The sequence below is a fragment of the Moschus berezovskii genome, chromosome 20 (genome assembly GCF_049115385.1).
Source record: "Moschus berezovskii isolate FMDL1 chromosome 20, NW_MosBer_1.0, whole genome shotgun sequence".
Classification (NCBI taxonomy): Eukaryota; Metazoa; Chordata; class Mammalia; order Artiodactyla; family Moschidae; genus Moschus; species Moschus berezovskii.
Window position 1 is genome coordinate 74,161,277 of NC_142479.1, and position 20,912 is coordinate 74,182,188.

Genomic DNA, 20,912 nt, shown 5'->3' on the forward strand with positions numbered 1-20,912 from the left:
GACACGTTTCGTTTCAGAAGTGTCACAAGACCACACGCTTGAAGAGGGCCAACGCTTTGCTTTGGATTTTACCAAAGTTCACTCAAAACAATGTCTAGACTGTAGAATATTTAGGAGAGCTGTTTAAATTTTATATTTTTGTACAAGTTCAGTGGGGTTCTTTCAGAAGAATCTAAAGACGAAAGACAAGGGTAGCTTTTGCCCCAGATTTTGATGAATTTTGATACATCTTTGATAAACATTATATTTCTTCTTTAATGATATTCCTCAAACAAAACAGTTAGCAAAATATTTGAATTTGCCATGTATAATGTCACATTTTAATGTAAACATCAAATAAGGTACCAAAATTTTTACTGGAGGGAAAAGAAACCTTAAAGCGGCACAGTTCTTTATACCACTGGAGAGGGGGGAAGCCAGATTACAAACATTTACACATGCACAGTGGGGAAAAAAAGATTTTACTAAATTCACGCATTTTTAAAATAGTTATCAAGTCTACTAAGCACCAACAATCCTAAAAATTTTCAGCTTCATGATTTGTTTAAAAAAAACCACACTATCAAATTAACATTAAAAACAAGCTTGAAGAGTAGCTTGTCCAAAAAATAACTAAGTATGCCCATGTTTTTTTCAGGTTACAAAAAACAGTGGCATAGGAAATACACCTGCAAAGAATGCCTTTAACTCTGTCCTACAGTGGATGGAGAGGACAATAGCGCATCACAGTCTAAAACTATAAAAGTTTTAGAGTGCAGCATCTGGCCACCAAAAAAAGCTGATGAAACTTAAAAGTATTCAGAAGATGCTGCCCCTTTATTTTAAAAAATTTTCAATGAATTTAAGCAAAAATAACATACATTTGTACATCAACTGGCCATTTCTGGTACAGAAACCCAGCATATGGTAATATTATTGAATAAATGTAAATGCTACTTACAATTTTTTTTCTCTTTAAATACATTTTAGACAAACTTTTTTTCTTTTTTTTTAATAGTTGCACAATTAACTTCTTAGCTGCTAGCTTGATGCAAACATATATAACAATACACAAATTTAAAAATATTTTTTTATTCCACATAAAAGCTGTCAAAATTCTGACTCACGTCAAAAATGCAAATAATGGAATATACTTTTAAAAAATTAGTTGCAAGTCTAGCAGCAAAGCAATTAAGTGAGAACATATTTAACATGAAAACAAAGGAAACTGTGCAGCTATAGGTGAAGGCTGGCTACCTTAGTTCTATTGATACAGAAATTAGAACATTCTCCCTGGAGGAAAAAAAGTGATTATTTAAAATAGGAGTAAAAGCCATTGCTGCCAGCTGAGCTCCCCAGGCTGAGTTCTTGAAACAGAGACAGAGGGTCGCTGCTCTTCTTGGCCTGCTCGGGTGGGGGCCTGGGCTTGGGAGGGGCCCGCAGCGCACTGGCGTAGGACATGGCAGGCTTGCCGCCCCCCGAGCTCTGCGGGCTACTGCTGCTGGCCGACTCAGCGATCTGCTTGTTGGGCATGAGCGGGGGGAACTGGCCGAGATGCTGCAGCACGCTGTAATTGAAGGAACTGGACCCCTCAAGACTCTCAGGCTTCAGATGTTCCTCCGGGGCTTTGACCGTCTTGGGCGGAGCTAGAAGCAGAGAACAATAACACCGATTTAGGGGCAAGCCCAGCAACGCCCAGGCACCTCATAAACTCTGTGTTTCTACTGGTTCTCATCTTCAGGAACTCAGGGAAAGACGGCTTCTGCCACAGAACCCTGAAATCACAACATATCTAACCAAACTTCTCCATCTCAGAAACACTTGAAAAAAAATTAACTGTGAGCTGCAATAACTAGACATATTAAAAACTGAAGGTCAAGTCTGAAGGTCTGCTTCAAAAAACTGTTTAATTGTACACTTTGATATTTATTAACTACTCATAGTCTGAAAATGGGAGCAAATATGTTCTTTCTTAAATAAAAATGAGCTCTTCAACCAGTTGTCTGGTTAAGATAGCTTCAATTATTAACCAAAGAACAGTAGCATCAGATTCTGTTTCTTAAAAATGCTACTTTTTCTTGTAATATGTAAGTAAAAATCAAATAAAGTGAGAGAAGAACGGTAAGCTTCACTTCACACTTCCTATAATCTGCTTGATTTTAATATTGACTCCACTCTTCCTCACTCATTTCATGGTCCACTACATCATAACTTGCTTTAAACACTGATTTTGTTTCCAATGTTTTAAAAATTTAACCATTATACTGAGTGATAATCATAATACATATTCATTGAGGATAACCTGAAACTACACAAAAGCCAAAGAAGAAAATAAGCCATTCAGATTTCCAAAAAAAAGGCAGAGGAACCAGAGAACAAATTGCCAACATCCGCTGGATCACAGAAAAAGCAAGAGAGTTCCAAAAAAACATCTATTTCTGCTTCATTGACTATGCCAAAGCCTTCGACTGTGTGGATCACAATAAACTGCAAAATTCTGAAAGAGATGGGAATACCAGACCACCTGACCTGCCTCTTGAGAAACCTGTATGCAGGTCAGGAAGCAACAGTTAGAACTGGACATGGAACAACAGACTGGTTCCAAATAGGAAAAGGTGTATGTCAAGGCTGTATATTGTCACCTTGCTTATTTAACTTCTATGCAGAGTACATCATGAGGAACGCTGGGCTGGACGAAGCACAAGCTGGAATCAAGATTGCTGGGAGAAATATCAATAACCTCAGATATGCAGATGACACCACCCTTATGGCAGAAAGTGAAGAGGAACTAAAATGCCTCTTGATGAAAGTGAAAGAGGAGAGTGAAAAGATTGGCTTGAAGCTCAACATTTAGAAAACAAAGATCATGGCATCTGATCCCATCACTTCATGGGAAATAGATGGGGAAAGAGTGGAAACAGTGTCAGACTTTATTTTTTGGGGGCTCCAAAATCACTGCAGATGCTGACTGCAGCCATGAAATTAAAAGACGCTTACTCCTTGGAAGGAAAGTTATGACCAACCTAGATAGCATATTAAAAAGCAGAGACATTACTTTGCCAACCAAGGTCTGTCTGGTCAAGGCTATGGTTTTTCCCGTGGTCATGTATGGATGTGAGAGTTGGACTGTGAAGAAAGCTGATCGCTGAAGAATTGATGCTTTTGAACTGTGGTGCTGGAGAAGACTCTTGAGAGTCCCTTGGACTGCAAGGAGATCCAACCAGTCCATTCTAAAGGAGATCAGTCCTGGGTGTTCACTGGAAGGACTGATGCTAAAGCTGAAGCTCCAATACTTTGGCCACCTCATGCCAAGAGTTGACTCACTGGAAAGGACTCTGATGCTGGGAGGGATTGGGGGCAGGAGGAGAAGGGGAAGACAGAGAATGAGATGGCTGGATGGCATCACCGACTCGATGGACATGAGTTTGAGTGAACTCCGGGAGTTGGTGATGGACAGGGAGGCCTGGTGTGCTGTGATTCATGGGGTCGCAAAGAGTCAGACACGACTGAGGGACTGAACTGAACTGAACTAAACTGAAGCCTTAACCTATTGGTGCATTTTCCCTAAGGGTGTCAAACAATGCAGACATTTCTTAACTGTTTAAAGAAAGCTCTCATTTTTAGAAATCTGGATAGCAGTCAATTTTTCACTTTTCAAATGTTATGCTGCTGCCTGCTGCTGCTGCCAAGTCACTTCAGTCGTGTCCGACTCTGTGTGACCCCATAGACGGAAGCCCACCAGGCTGCCCCATCCCTGGGATTCTCCAGGCAAGAACACTGGAGTGGGTTGCCATTTCCTTCTCCAATGTGTGAAAGTGAAAAGTGAAAGTGAAGTCGCTCAGTCGTGTCCGACCCCTAGCGACCCCACGGACTGCAGCCCACCAGGCTCCTCCATCCATGGGATTTTCCAGGCAAGAGTACTGGAGTGGCTTGCCATTGCCTTCTCCGTCAAATGTTATAAAAGATAAAATTTCCTAAATATTCATGACTGTTTCCTTGAGATAAATTCCTAAAAGTACCATACAGTGCATGTGTGTGTGAGCGTTGCTCAGTCGTGTCCGACTCTTCATGACAGTCCATGGGATTCTCCGAGCCAGAATACTGGAGTGGACTGCCATTCCCTTCTCCAGGGGATCTTCCCAACCCTTGGATCGAACCCGGATCTCCCGCATTGTAGGCAGACGCTTTACCAGCTGAGCCACCAGGGAAGTCCCATCTAATGAGACCCCACTGAGCAGTTATCAGAACGGCCCACATCGGGACACTGACATCGCCAAATGCTGGTGAAACGTGGAGCAACAGGAACTCTTTTTTCACTGCCGGTGGGAAGGCAGAACGGCGCAGAAGTTTGCTGGTTTCTTACAAAGCTAAACATACCCTAATCATCAGAGTGAAAGTCCAAGTCACTCACTCAGTCGTGTCTGACTCTTTGCGACCCCAGGGACTGTATATTCCATGGAATTCTCTAGGCCAGAATACTGGAGTGGGTAGCTGTTCCCATCCAGGGAATCTTTCCAAACCAGGGATCAAACTCAGGTCTCCCACATTGCAGGTGGATTCTCTACCTACCACCAGGGATACACAGTGCTAACTATGATAACTGTGGCCAAATCACCCTGTGGGAAAACACTGCCCAATTATACTCAGTCAACAAATTTGCCCGTTTCTCTATTACATCACAACACTAGGGTTACTATTTAACTTTAGCTGAGTTTATAAGTAAATAATTATCTTACAGTTCTACTTTGCACGTCTTTGATTACTGATATTTATGGACATTTCCCCCTATGTTTATTACCTATTTGTGGATTGGAAAGTTTAGTTTTAGTATTTCATTGACTCAGTATGCTAACTTCATGTTACTATTTTAAAACTTTAAAAAATTCACAAATTGTTCAAAATTATTTTAAGCAATTTAATAGCTTTCTGGAACATTTATCACCCTTCCTGTCTAAATGTCATTTTGTGAATGAAAACAATTGCTTTTAAGAGCATTAGTTTAACAAACATTTCAATATAAAAGGGTCTTGGCACTGCCTAACACACAAAATAAGTATTTTATTGGTTGTTCAAAACTACTTTTATTTACCAAGTCTTCGGGGCTTCCCTGGTGGCTCAGAGGATAAAGCGTCTGCCTACAATGCAGGAGACCTGGGTTCGATCCCTGGGTTGGGAAGATCCCCTGAAGAAGGAGATGGCAACCCACCCCAGTATTCTTGTCTGGAGAATCCCTTGGACAGAGGAGCCTGGTGGGCTACAGTCCATGGGGTCGCAAAGAGTTGGACACAACTGAGCGACTTCACTTTCACTTCTTACTTAACCACGATCTCATTTTCATGACAATTAGAGTTTAGAATGTTTTTAATTAAATAATACATACAAAATAATATTTTAGAGGCAGTTTAACCTAATGCCTACATGCTTATCTACCATGAAAGTAAAGATCTCTGTCAATCTGATTTACCACATATACTCCAGATAAGGCAAACCATTCTTTAAAACTATGAATTTTACTAATCTGGCAACCAGTACTTTTTTTCAGAATACATTTTTCAACCTAATCTTTAATTTTCATCTGTTTATGAAAAGAAAATGCTTGATAAAGTATGCTCTGTCACCAGGCCAAGAGAACAGAACTGGAACACCCAGTGTCGGGGGATGAACCCCACGCTCACTGCGGGCGCCGTCAGGCACCAGGCCCCACACTGAGACTGATCACTCCCTCGACTGCACAGGATCTGTTTTCACGCTCTCCTTATTCAGCAGTCAGGCGTTCACCAAGAGCCAGAAGTGTGATCAGTGCCAAAATGGGAATCCAAAGTTCAAAAAGCTCAGAAACATGACCTTTGCTCTCAGACTTGCAAATGTGGAGAAATATAGCCATGTCATGACCTCCTTTAAATTCCAAACCAATATAATACCGTTTCCTTCAACTCAAGAAATAAGTCTCAAACTTTAGAAAGAACTTTTCCAAGTGGTGATAATTTTCCTTCTGATTTACTACTGGCAATCGCTACATTCCTCTACGAGTAAAATAAGACAAAATAAAATAAATACATATACACATACATACATACACATACACAGGTGCTGTGAGACTAGAAGGTGTGCTTCAGGATATTAGTGATTTCTGAATTAGTTTTTAAACATTTAGCTGAGTGGGGTGTGTGTGTGTGCTCTGTCACGTCTGACTCTGTGTGGCCCCATGGACTGTAGCCCACCAGGCTCCTCTGTCTATGGGATTCTCCAGGCGGGAATACTGGAGTGTGTAGCCACGTTCTTCTCCAGGGGATTTTCCTGACCCAGGTTTGAATCTCCATCTCTTGCGTCTCCTGCATTGGCAGGCAGATTCTTCACCACTAGTGCCACCTGGGAATCCCTTAGTTAAGTGTTACTTTCAACTAAAGGATACTACTATTTGTCTTCTAGCAATGAAGAAAACAGGCTTCCCCAGTGGCTCAGTGGTAAAGAATCCTCCTGTCAATGCAGGAGACCCAGGTTTGATCCCCGGGTCAGGAAGATCCCCTGGAGAAGGACATGGCAACTCACTCCAGTATTCTCTGCCTAGGAAATCTCATGGACAGAGGAGCCTGGTGGGTTATAGTCCCTGGGGTCACAAAGAGTAAGACACGACTTACTGACCAAACAACAACACATGACTTAGTGACTAAACAACACAATGAAAAGAATAATAATTTTATATTTGTGGAAAAGACACCATAAATGACATATGCTTTGGGCACTTGTTCAGGAAATTTCTACATTATCAACTTTTTATTGATTTTGGCCAAAAGCTATCTTAAAGTTTAGGTTGGGAAAAAAAAGGAGAAATGATGTTGTCTTTAAAATAAATTATAATAAACTAAACAACTAAAAAGGAACAAATTTTCACCACTTATTTGTAATTTAGATGTTTCTCAGGAAACCCAAATATGACGAGTGAGTCTCTGCTAGACCTCGAAAATGACAAAGCAGCCCCAGGTGAGATACAGCGGCTTACACACTGAAGGCACGAATGAGTGTTTGAAGATTGAAGTGACAGTGTCTCTTGCTGGGAATGAAACTAACACCTATTTAATGCTTTCTGATCTTCCATGTCTCCTGTTCCAAAAATATGCTTGTATGCACATTCTCCAAAATGGGTCAGTTACAGAAACAATAGATTCACATTCTAACAAGGAATAAAGTTAACAAAATACAAAGGTTGATGCTACCAAGGCAGAAATTTACCAGCGATTACAGACTTGTTCACAAAGGTTAACATCTACAGCCTACAAAGAAAAGGCTATAGATCAGAGAATCAAATAATATCATTCTTTACATTTAACGTTTCTTTACAGTCAACATAAAAAAAAAAGGAGACAAAGGAAAAACAATGGTCTTCAGACTTCCCACCACACAAGTTCACAGCCACGTCCGTTCCAACGCCTTCCTATGTCTACTTTTTCTCTTTCTTTTCTTTGGGCTTGGATTTCTTACTTCATCAGAATACAAGAAATAAACTCTGGATTTCTAAATCTCAACATATTAGACCCTACTGGTTTTTCTTATGGCCAAACTCTACTCTGTAGGTGACTGTCACAACTTGATTGACAATAAAACTACTGAAAACTGAAACTGACCTAACCAACTCCCACCCTTAACTGGAAAAAAAAAAAAAAAGACAAAAATCCCAAAAGCAAGTTTTTCCCAAGCAAAGGTGATTCTATTTAGAAATGTATTTTAGTTTCCCTTACTTCTTTCACCCATTCACAGGTTACAATCATCAAAATAATCAGTTCCCAAATACTGATAGATTACTTACCTTCCAGATCATATATATGGAACCTATATAGTCCTAAATTAATATGAATCCTGAGGCACAGCTGTAAGCAATGACCATTAACTACTGTTCAAAGACAATCATGCACATGGAAGAAATGGGAGAAGAAAAAACCCCATAAATAGCGGAAGTTGACCAGTTAGCACTGCAGCTGTGGCCACTACCAGTCCTGTCTTACCTGCCAACTCTCTGGGCTGGGCTGGCCTGCTGGATCCATTGCACGGAATGTTCTGATAGGGGGTGGATGAGGTGGCGTTCACCCAGGACTCCGGGGGGGAAAAGGTGAAAGAAGCCTGGTTATTATGGTCCTGAAGCTCTTTACACTGAGCAAGGCTGTCTTGAGGAGTGCGTGCTTCTTCAGAACAAGGCTGCGCTGAGCTAGATGAGATTCTTCTTTGGTACAAGGGCCGACCAGGTCCTCTGGGTTCATACTACACAAAGAACAAGGACATTTCATAAGCCTGTGAAATTCATACCCTACTCTCTTATGTACACAGCAATCTCACTGACTAAGTGGAAAGTCTCAAAACCACTCTCCTCTGTGATATGAAACACCCCAAAGCAGCCTGAGCTGTGGACATGGTGTCTGGAGACCTGCATTCAAACGCAGTGCTGGCCCTTCGCAGGCAGTCCTATCACACGATGCCTCTGATTTCTGACTCCGCTTGATGGCGCTCAAGCACCCGTCTTCAGCTCCGAAGTTCCATCAACATTTTAGGTAACATTAAATTAAGCGTGAAGAAACCTATATGCTCAAGATTAAAAGGGGATATTACAGTCACAATCAACTGAACTACAACGTCTTGAACATACTCATCAATCTGAGACTCATCTTGTGGGCCCTTCACAACCTCCCGGTTTATTGTTCCTTAGACCTGACGGCAAGACAGGGTTCCCCGCCCCGCACGGAGGCGCACCCGATTGGCCCCACTGCAGTCTGCCTTTAGATTGTCTTCAACTAAAACGGAACATGCATTATTCTTCAACCAATCCTTTGTATGTCTGAAACTCAATTAACATTTTCCTCCTCCCTACATTGCACGAAAATTTCTTTAGCCCTCTGTCTGGACGTATTTGCCAGAAATTCCTTAAGTGCCCTCCAAGTTTCCTGGCCTGACTTTTGTGACTACGGTTCAATCTCAGTCCTAACAGCAAGGCAGGATGTAGCAGAGTGAGTTGTCCAGCCTCGGTCTATAGCCAGACTCTCTGGGTAGACTTCAGGCTGCTTTTACTGGGAACATCACACTGGGCAACTGACTTCACCTCTTGGGAACTCCAACTGTACACGTATCTTCACAACCCACAGTATGCAGCTCTTAGGGCTGTGAGAATCGAATGAGTTCAGCACACACAGCCTTTAGAACATTGGAAGGGTCTGTTGTTAACCTAACATAAAAGATAAACTTCCATGCTAGATCTTAAATGACAGGATGGGACTAGCTTTTTATTTCCCCCTCTCCCTCTCCCAATAATAACAGATTTGCTATTCAGTTTCTAGTCATTATTGTTAGGGGAAGCACACTGATTGAAACCACCCACTCTGGCCAGGCACCATAGCAACTATTTGCATGAGTTGTTTTATGACAGGAGGGCCTGGTAAGGAACAAGGAACTAATAAGCTACCATTAACCGGAAGAGTTTGGGAAAGGTCAAAAAGAGACACCACATGTCCAACCACCTCCCAGAATCCTCCTCACAGGCATCCATCTTGGCTGAACAAGGCGTGCACCACCAGGAAGGACTCTTGAGTCAGAATGACTGGCTAAAGACAACCCGGAAACTAATCCCATCACCATAAAAGCCAAGACTGCGAGCCACGTGGCAGAGCTGTTCTCCTGGGTTCTCTTACCCTGCTGCTCTCCCTGGGGCGCCCTTCCCAATAATATCTCTTGCTTTGTCAGCACATGTGTCCTCTCAGACAATTCATTTCTGAGCGTTAGACAAGAGCCCCGTTTTGGGCCCTGGAAGGGATTCCCCCTTCCTGCAACAATTATGACTGGGAGGGAACTTCCTTTTACCTTTGTTGTTACAAATAATTGGAAATCAGGAACTGGAGGTTAGATTACAAAGAAGAGAGAGAGATAAATGGGCACAGAAACAGCAGGATTTGGGGGGGATAAAATATAAGACAGCACAAGCAGATACTGTCAGGTCAATTAAATGGGGAAAATTGCAGGGTGAGCATGTGAGAGTGATCACCACAGATGGAACCACAAGGCTGTCAGCTGGGGGAGGGAAGGGCCTGGACAGGACGCCCTGAGGCAGAAAGGAAGGGAGGGGAGGGAGGAAGGCTCTCACTGTCAAATGAGGGCTGTGCGGCCACTTCTGCATTTCCAAAGTCTTAGCTGCTGGATGAGAAAGGCAAGTGACAACACTTCCGTCTCATCAATTCCTTTCTCGTATATTTTTACTGTTCTTCTGTCTTTATGTATAGTATCTAAATTCAACTTTAGTTTGACTCTGCTTTAAAGGTATTTTTTCTCCGAATGGTTAAGATCATTCTGAATTTCCTATTTTCTAGAATATTAACCATTCTAAGTACTGTCAACTGTGACTTTAATCAGTACATTTGAAATTTCTTTGCTGAAGTTATTGCTTTATGGTATTGGGTAGAACAACCCACCTTCTAAACTACTTTGCTCTCTTTGGCCAGGCGGCGCATGAATGAATGGTCGCAGCAGCTTGTGCAGTGTGCCTTTGTTACCGAGGTTCGTTATGAAGATTAGCTCTCAGAGTCAAAACAGAGTGCTTCTTTTCATTACCACGCCCACAATCAAAAACTGCAGGGGATCACATTCTAAAGGATTTATGTGTGAACGCTGGTTGTTGTTCTACTCAAGTACAAAACTAATGTCTGTTACAGCCTTAGAAGGAAGGGGTAGAAGGAATGATCTTCAAGGCCTCGGCTAATTCCAGTGTTCGAAGTTTTAAAGTCTTCAATAAATCAAAGTCCTAATCAATGACAATGTATTTAAACTTTTCATTATTAAACTATCCAAACATAATCCATCAACTTTAACAATCATCACTTTGATGTATCTGCTAAAGTAAAGCGTTCTGCCCTATGAAGCCTATGTCAGTTCCTTAAATTAAAAACAAACAAACCACCGAGAGCATGCTACCTGACTGCAAGTGTTAGGGTCAGAATAGGAACAAGGAGCTCAAAAGGGCAGTGGCTAAGACAAAGGGAAAGTCCGCGAGATGGGAACAGAGGAAAAATCCACGGACCTGAGTGAGAACCTCAAGTGAAACAAACATGCCCCCTTCCAGGCTAGCCCTAATTTGCATAGGGCAGGCCCTGGAGAAGAGACAAAATCTATAAAAAGAGAACGCCAGGCCCTCAGGCCTCGAGGGTGTACTATCCTCTGCCAAATAAAACTCTGAGGGAGAACTGCACTGGTCTCCCTGGTACCCTGTCGCGAGACAGAACTGAGGAAATGACACTCTCCCAACACAATGAAATCCATTATGTGCAATGAGTTCAAAATTTCAGATACCCCCCACCAATGGAAATTCCTATGAAGTACACTGAAAAAGAAGGACCTGCTAACAAAAATTTGAGAAAAAGATCCCTTGCCTATAAAAAATTTATGTATTTTTGACAGACAATGTCCTTTTACTTCTACCTACACTTAGGACCCTTAGGCTCCTTAAATATATAAGCTGTACTTTTCATCGTTTATTCTGTTTCTTCTTTTCTTGTTTCCCGACCATTTTTGTTTCCTGTTGTTTTTCCCCAGTTCTCACTTTTTCCCTAAAGAGACTACTCTTTCTGCCTACATCTCCTGCCAAGCCGAATACTCTGTTACTTTTAGATGGCAACTCTACCAATGACTGGCATGCAGATTTAAGTTTAGAATCCTCAGGTCTGAAATAATTTCACTGTTTACTCCTTAAAGTCTTATTTTCCACTGTCAGAGATCCTTACACCTGGGTTCAGTGTCAGCTTCACACATATTGTGTGTTTACAAACATTCTTCGTGTTTAAACTGTGAATTCATTATGTTGCTAAACATATGATCATTATTTTCTAAGTCTACTGCTAGTATTTCCTTCTAAAAATCAAAGTATAATGCTAAAGTTCCAAAAGCCGTTTAAGAAGAAAAAGCTAAATGACTAATTTCGTGTATGAATTTCTATTTTTAAAGACTGCTGTCAGTTTAAGTAAAAATTCATAGTCTGCTCCCAACTGTCTTAAAAGGTCCATCTCTAATATATAAGGTTAGCTGGCCATTCATTTCACGTGTATATGTATAAATAAAAACTGGGGGAGACGTTAGCAACTTAATGAATCAGGGCTCTACTTATAATTATACTACCAAAGCTGATCACTAAGGAAGAGCTAAATGCTCTGGTGGAAATTCCAAGTCTCATTAACTACGGTGCCAGAAACCTTAATTAAAATAGAACATCTCATTTAAATGATTAGCTTTGATAATTTAAGCGTGAAGACAGGCCTAATTTATTAATTTGCCCATCACTGTCTCTGTTATATGCATTAGATGTTTGAGAGACGTGCAGTGATGCTCTCTCTGAGAAGATAGCACCACCTGGTTATGCGACATCAATCATGAGCTATCGTCATCCACCTTGAAAGTCAGGACAGGCAGAATACATCAATCAGCCAAGAATATAACCTTCCAGCTTCATTTGTACAGTAATACTGTGTTCCACAGATGGAAACCTGGCTGGAGAGCTGGGGTGGAGGGATGGGAGGATGACCAGACAACAGTACTGAAATCGAGTACTGAAGGACAAGTACTTCCTGAAAACAGCACTGAAAACTAAGCTCAAAACTAGAGCTGATTCAAAGAAAAAATGAAAATAAATAGATAGGTCAAAAGGTGTCTTTGTTCAAAAGCCTACATATACGACAGTATTATTTCAAAGCAGATAACATCATACAGACTTACATGTCATCTCTAAGATGGTGTAAGTAAATGTTGATTTATAGGAAGCTGATCAAAACTGGCGACTTACAAGAATTCTGCTTTCTTTAGCAGGCCACCTACAATACCACCACTGCAGCACAAACATGTGCAGCTTCATAAACATTGGGAGACTTTTACAATGACATTTTAAAAAGAATTTTCCATTTATTACTTAATTGAGCACTATCTCATGGTAAAGTACATCTTAAATGACAAGAACTTGGCTCTGCACCAGTATCAGCAGTGCTGGCTCTATGTTAAACAAAAGTTTTTTTACAGGATAAAACTATTTCCACCTAAGAAGAATGAGGATTTTTCTCTCAAGATAAAATGACTAGAAAGTATAATGGGGGAAAAAAGGTCCTAATCATAACAAACAGCAAGGAAAAACCAATCTAAGGATAAATTCAACCAGAAATGAAAATATTACAGAATTTTACAGAGGAACATTCAGAAAACAAAGAAAAAAGGAAGGGAGGGAGGGAAGAAGCAAAAAAGAATTAAAATATTGAAGACTGTACTAGTTCCTAAATCAGAGGTTTAAAATATTTTTAAAGACAAAATTCCTCCAATGTAAGCTACTCACTCAATGTAACTAAAATTAAAACCTCAGAAAGGTTTTTGTTTCTGTCTCAGGGGGAGGCGTTCATACAGGTATTCTAAGTTTGTAGTACAAAAACCAGAGAATAACCTCCTCTGTCCCGTACTCTTGAATAGTGACTGGAAGAAAAAAAAAGAGGCAATAAGGGAGACACTTCACACCATCCAATCGGAAGACCAGAAAGCCTCAAAAATTAAAACAGTGTAATTCAGGTACAGAAACACATAGACAGATGAGGCAAAAAGCTGAAGTTCAGAAACACTGTGGTATATACTGAAGAACCGCATCTCAGAGATTAGATTCTAAAGTTATCATGCAAAGTGAAAACCTCACTCAGATCAAAATCACCCCTGAAAAAATTCTGAGTCATGCCGAAATACTAGAAACTGAATCCTTGGAAGCTCAGAAGTCAGAGTTAACTTCTATTGTTTCTCTTTGCATTTCAGTGCTGTTATAAATAATTTAACATTTGACAAGAAAGCTACTACCCCATTCAGTGAAAATGCAATAGTTTAATAAAGAGCATGAAGACCACTGGCTAAACATTTGGAGAAAATGGAATCTAACCTCAAGCTCACACTGAAATTTGGAGTCAAACTGGAGCTCACCAGGAACGGTCGGTCTGTGGCCTGGGCAGGCAAGGAAGGCCCTCTGCCCTTGTTCTCCTCACTCTGCCACAGTGGCAAAGAATTAGACGTGGGAGAGGGTGCAGACGCCTCTGCCAGACCCAGAGCCCCAGCCTCATCCAGGCAGCTGAGGGCCCAGTGAAGCAGGGAAGGGAAACCCACGGAGTGACGCTCTGCTGCTGATCAGTCACGTCAGTCGCGTCCGACTCTGTGTGACCCCACAGACGGAAGCCCACCAGGCTCCCCCTTCCCTGGGATTCTCCAGGCAAGAACACTGGAGTGGGCTGCCACTTCCTTAAGCACCTAAAAATACTAAATGTTCTATCAGTTTTAAGTTGCAAAGAGTGTCACAGAATAGGATGAAGGTCACCTTTCGGGATCTTGACCTGGTGGGGAGAAAGGTCTGATGGGGTGACATAACTGAGCACAGCAACTAGGGAAAAAGTTGTTTCATGTCTCCAACAAGCAATCCCCCTCCACTAGTCAGTCGCGTGCTCTCTCCTGTGAGTGCTATGAAGTGCTACCCGTCACTGTAGCAGAACAAAACTGGCCACCCCAAAACCGTCTCTATGGCATGAGGATTCATTTAGGCTGATTGTCTGTAAGGCCTGAAAGACTCAGGAAGAACCTCCCTTCCCCTTAACCGTCTAAAGGAATGCAGCCAGAGGGCCTGAGACAAATACAGTGCAAACGAGGGGTCCAGCCAGGGAGGAAGCAAAGTCTGTCTGTTAAGATTCCTCTCTAGTCCCCTTGCCTCTGCACTGTGGGCAAACACCACCTACACCTCTGCTTTTTCCCTCTCCACGTCAGCTGCCAACACCCAGCTACTACCCCACATCCTTGAGTCTTCAGTGGAAGATGGTACTTAAGCTAAGGGCTTCATCCATTTTGGTGAGTTACTCAGTTTTCTTGGATCTCACCCATGTACAGACAGTTATTAAAGCTAGTTTGATGTTTCTCCTATTCATCTGTTTCATCATGTCAATTTAATTCTTAGGCCAGCCGGAAGAACCGAAAAGGGCAGAGGAAATTTCCTCCTTCTTGGCATTACAGTGGCTATCTTAGCATAACAAAATTATGAATAATGGCTCTAGCTTCCACACTTTCCATGCTGAACAGGTACATCTTTTGTTAAAACAAAACCAAAATTATTATAAAAAAGAAAAAACAAACGAAACACAGTATGAAAAACTGTCTGCTCAAGTTAACTGTTCACATCTAGATATTGTCATCCTGCTGCTGCTGCTGCCGCCAAGTCGCTTCAGTCGTGTCCGACTCTGGGCGACCCCACAGACGGCAGCCCACCAGGCTCCCCTGTCCCTGGGACTCTCCAGGCAAGAACGTGGGAGTGGGCTGCCATTTCCTTCTCCAACGCATGAAAGTGAAAAGTGAAAGTGAAGGCACTCAGTGGTGTCCGACTCTGTGCGACCCCATGGACTGCAGCCCCAGGCTCCTCCATCCATGGGATTTTCCAGGCAAGAGTCCTGGAGTGGCTTGCCACTGCCTTCTCCGTCATCCTGCTTGAGCTTAATCTATCAAGCTTCTAGCAATAAAGGAATTCACAGTAGGTAAGGAAATGAAACATTTTTCTGTTGTTAACGTTCAAGAAATTATTTAAAAAGGTTAGAAATAAACAACAAACACACAAACCATTCATTCTGTGAGATGATTCATGCAAAATCACCTCTACAACATAACACACACAAGTTATCCTAGTGTACTGAAAACATCAAAACCTGCAAATGTGGTAAAAATAATATTTTTCTTTGTCAAGTTATTTTCTTCAGTGTTGCAAGTTAGTCATCATTTGTGAATCGCATGCATCAAAATAAAGATGACCAAACGTTTTTGCAAAAGTAATTTCACTCTGAGAACCCAATGACAATTGAAAGTGCTTTTTCATACCCTCACAGCTAAACAGTAATAACAAATGTTAAGAGCTTGAAGGTATAAAGAACTAAATTCCAAAACTAGGAAACATTTAAATAGATCAATGATTCTAAGTACGTTATTCAGTATTCAGCATTATTTACCAAAGTATGAAACTTCATAGAACCGTATAAGCACTTTGGCATGTTGGTTCCCCCACATTATGAACTCACTTGACTAAAGTGTGACACGTGTCGTCAGTAAAAATGGTGGAATAAGGAACGCCATAAAAGCAATGAAGAAAACTGACGAAAACTGTCACCATCCGCTTTCTTAGAATTCAGAAAACTAAAGCTTGCAGCAACCCAGGGAGCACTTACTCAAGAAAAACCCAGAAAACAGTAATAACAGCAAGATTTGTGGTACTTCAAAACTTACCCTAGTCCCATTCCTCTGGTAACCTTAAAAATAAGACCCTCCATTTTCCAGCACCAGTATCAGAGCAGAAGGGCCTCACTGTCACAGAGCTGTAATTATTTATTTCGGCCTTTCTGGTACAAAACAACACCTTATCTGATCTACCCCAGAACTCAGCCAGTGCCGAAGGGGCCATATTGAAAATACTGACAAGGCAAATGCTGTAGCTGCTGCAGCCTGAAGCAATGGGCAGCAACTGGACTGAGCAACAGACCAGCCAGAAGGGCCGAGGCATAAGATACTTCAGGGAAGAAAGACCTTGACCAACTCTGACCTATTCCTTCCTGGGACTCCAGAAGACCACAAGCATGCTGTGCACGCACTCAGGACAGGCCCTCTGGCTGAGCTAGAGCCTGGAGAGGCAGGAAGTGAAAGCTAAAGCGGACATGTGAACTGACCAGCTCAGTGTGGAAAGTGCACGTGCGTACACACACACACACCCCCTACCTGTGCAAAACTGGACAATGTCTTTGGTCCTGACACACACACACACACACACACACACACACACACCCACCCTACCTGTGCAAAACTGGACAATGTCTTTGGTCCTGACACACACACACACACCCTACCTGTGCAAAACTGGACAATGTCTTTGGTCCTGGTCCTGACACACACACACACACACACACACACAACTGGACAATGTCTTTGGTCCTGACACACACACACACACCCACCCTACCTGTGCAAAACTGGACAATGTCTTTGGTCCTGAGCCTTTAAGGAGATCTCTTGGCGATGACTAACATCAAGAGGCCACACATAACAATTACAGACTTTAAAAAATTACTTCAAAATTTAAAATTAGTTCAGAAATGTCACTAGACAAACAAATGACAACAAAATAAAAAAGCAAAAAGATGAGAAAGACATTCAATGCAAACAATAACCAAAAGTGAGCTGGAGTGGCTATACAAATGTCAACAAAACACACACTCGAAGACAAAAATTGTTAACAGACACAAAGGACATCATATAATGATGAAAGGTTAATCTATCAAGATGATATAACAACTATAAATATATGAACCCTAAGGACAGAACTCCAAAATAACATGATGAAGTATAAACTGACAGAATTAAAAGGAGAAATAGACAATTCAGCAACAACAGCTGGAGACTCCAACATTCTCCTTTCAATAACGGACATAAGACCTGAACAACAGACCCAAGGGAAAGAGAAACCGTGAACAACAGTTTAAACCAAAGAGACCTAACAGGTCCACAGAGCCCTCCCTCCAACCTCAGCACAGCACACACTCTTCTCCAGCACACCAAACAAGTCTCAACATGTTTAAATAATAGAATTATACAAAGTATATTCTCCAACCACACGGGATGTAGTCAGAAGAAAGCAATAACAGCAGGAAATTTGGGAAACAGACCCCAGCAATACCTGTTTTCTCTAACTTTGCCAAATATATACCTTAGACGTTAAACTAGAAGTTCTGGCCAGGGCAATTAAGCAAGAAAAAAGACATAAAAGACATCTACATTAGAAAGAAAGAACAAAATTACATTATCTTCTATATAAAAAATCCAAGTTACCCACAAAAAAATCTATTAGACCTAACGAAGAGTTTTGCAAGTCTGAAGATATACAATCAATACATAGTCAACTGTATTTCTAAACACTAGTAGTGAACAATAAAAAAAAATGAAATTAAGAAAACATTTACAATAGCACAAAAAATGTACTTGGAATAAATTTAACAAAAGAAGTGTAAGAAATAATTGGAAAACTAAAAAACACTACTGAAAGAAATTTTCAAAGACATCTCATGTTCAGGTACCAGAAGACTTTATATTGTTAAGATGTGAATACTTCCCAAGTTAATCTACAAATTTAAAGCAATCCCTTTTAAAATCCCAGCTTGCTCTTTTTTGCAGAAACTGACAAACTAACCCTAAGTTCCATATCGTAATTCAAAGAACCCAGAACAGCCAAAACTATCTTGAAACAGAAGAACAAAGTACAAAGACTCATACTTCCAAACAGGAAACTCTGGACAAAGCTACAGTATACAAGCCAGTGTGGTCAGCATAAGGACATATAGATCAGTGAATAAAAGAACTTAAGAGTCGAGATGTAAACCCAAAGGTCTATGGTCAATTCATTTTTGACAAGGTTGCTAAGACCATAAACTGGAAAAAGAACAGTCTTTTCAACAAACGGTGCAAAGAAAACTAAACAACCACACGCAAAATAAAGAATTAAGACACTTACCTCACAAAATGCACAAAAATTATTTCAGAATGGATCAGAGAATTAAACGTAAGAACTAAAACTAGAAAACTAGGAAAGGTAGATGTAAATCTCTGTGGCCTTGGACTAGGCAACAGTTTCTTAAATATGACACTAAGCATGATGACCAAAGAAAAAACAGATGAATTGGACCTTATCTAAATTAAAGCCTTTGCTGCATCAAAGGTTACTCTCAAGAGGGTGAAAAGACAGTCCACAAAATGGGAGAAAATATTGCAAATTATATGTGATAAGAACCTAGTATCTAAGATATACACAAAAGCTCTTATGGCTCCACAAGACAAAGACAATTGTTTTTCAAAGCAAAGGATCTGAATAGACATTTCTCCAAAGAAGATGTACAAATGGCCAATACGCATATTAGATGACGCTTAGCATCATTAGTTGTTAGGGAAATACAAACCAAAATGAAATACTATTTCACACCCACTAGGATGGCTAGATTTTTTTTAAGAAAGGACAAATTAGAATATAAAATGATGGAAGACACTGTGGAGAGCAGTCTGGCTGCCCCTCGAAAACAGTTACCATATGACCCAAGAATTTCAGGTACAAGAGAAGTGAAAATATACTTTCACACAAAATTTGTTCATGAATGCACATAGATATATTATTCATAATAGCAAAAGAAAAAAAAAGAAACAATCCCAATGTCCATCAAATGATGAACGATAAACAAATGGCAGTATACCCACACAACAGAGCATCACTCAGCCAAGAGACACCATGAGGCGCTGACACGCGCTACAAACTGGATGAGCTTCAAAAGCGTGTTGCTACGCGAAGGAAGACCCAGAAGGCCACACGTGTGACCCCACTGACACCAGAAGTCTCCACAGGGACAGAAATCACATCGTTAGTTGTTGGGGACCGGAGGCAGGGAGGGTTGGGGAGTACCTGCATGATGGTTACGGCATTTCTCTTAGAGTGACAAAAATGTTCTAAAATTAGACGGTGGTGGTTGCTGCATGATATTGTGCATATACGAAAATCTATTAAATTTTACTCTAAAATGGATACTTTCAAATGGATAAAATAGTGAATTGGAACAGATTACCTCCAAAACAGACAAATATATATAGAAATGTCCCTATGAGATGTAACTTTTTAGTCAGCAACTGTAGCAGAAAAAGTGCAAAATATGAATAAATTATTTCTAAAGCCTTTAGAAATCACTAAGGAACCACCAAAATGAAGTCAAAAAAATATTTTTCATATCTCAAAATTCTAAATGTTTACCCTGTTTTAAGACATCTGTGATTGATAATGATCACACGAACTTTACACATTCTTATTTCTAATAACTGAGCTTAAAAGGAATAGCTAGACAACATTTTATAGTCCAAATAGTACCATTTTTGAAGTTTTATAATCCAGAATTACTACGATTTTTATATCAGTGAAGATCCATAAAGATGCTCTTTGGTAACACCAATATATTTTAAGAAAAATTCCATTTACCTTAAAATGCTTAGTTTACCATTGCCAATTTTATGTTAAGCACTGTACATTCTGACATCTGGGAATCAGATGTTAACTGCCCCAGGCTAAGAAAGCACTGGCATGGGCGACAGGAGAAAGCACTGCTGGCTGAGAAAGCCAGCACTGGTCACGGACTCTAATAAGCAAACTGGTAATTAACAAAAATAAAGTATTAAGGTGAGACACTAAAATCCATTTCTCCAGATTAGACAGGACAAAGTTTCTTGAATGAATAGACTCCTCAAGTCAGTCAGATGTTAAATATTCTAAAACAGTTGCAATAAAATGCTCTGACGGGCTTCGTGTTTTAACAATGACCCTTCTACAAGGTCTGAAATAGCACAGTAACAGGGGAAAAATGAAAACAAATTCCAAGAAAATGCAGGTAAATCAATGAAATTAGAACACTCCCTCATCTCACATACAAAAATATATTTACGATAAAGACCTAAATATAAGACACGACAACAAAAAACTTCTAGAAGAGAACACAGCCAACATGTTTGGATGAAGCACAGCAGTATTTTCTTACATCAATCTCTCAAGGCAAAAGAAATAAAAGCAAAAATAAACAAATGGGACCTAATCAAACTTAAAAGCTTTTGCACAGCAAAGGAAACCATCAACAAAATGAAAAGACAACCTAAGGAATGGAAAAAACTATTTGTAAATGATCTCACCATCAAAGGGTTAATTTCTAAAGTACACAAATAACTCATACAACTCAGTATCAAGAAAGCAAACAAACCAATCAAAAAATGGGCAGGAGACCTAAACAGACATTTCTCCAAAGACATACAGACGGCCAAAAAGCACATGAAATGATGCTTAGCATCGCTAAGTATTAGAGAAA

The 20,912-nt window shown here is 40.5% G+C and overlaps 1 protein-coding gene across 4 annotated transcripts in view; it reads right to left on the bottom strand.

The window, feature by feature from the left end:
• Nucleotides 1-936: 936 nt before the first annotated feature.
• HELZ (helicase with zinc finger) overlaps nt 937-20,912 on the bottom strand; it is a 160,285-nt gene continuing 140,309 nt past the window's right edge. For all 4 annotated transcript variants that reach the window (XM_088829420.1, XM_055408786.2, XM_055408785.2 and 1 more), the window contains 2 exons: nt 7,980-8,232; nt 937-1,625 (listed from right to left, as the gene is read on the bottom strand). In XM_088829420.1, coding sequence (XP_088685546.1) covers nt 1,291-1,625; nt 7,980-8,232 — 588 coding nt within the window. In that variant the 3' untranslated portion in view covers nt 937-1,290. The remainder of the gene's footprint in view (nt 1,626-7,979; nt 8,233-20,912) is intronic.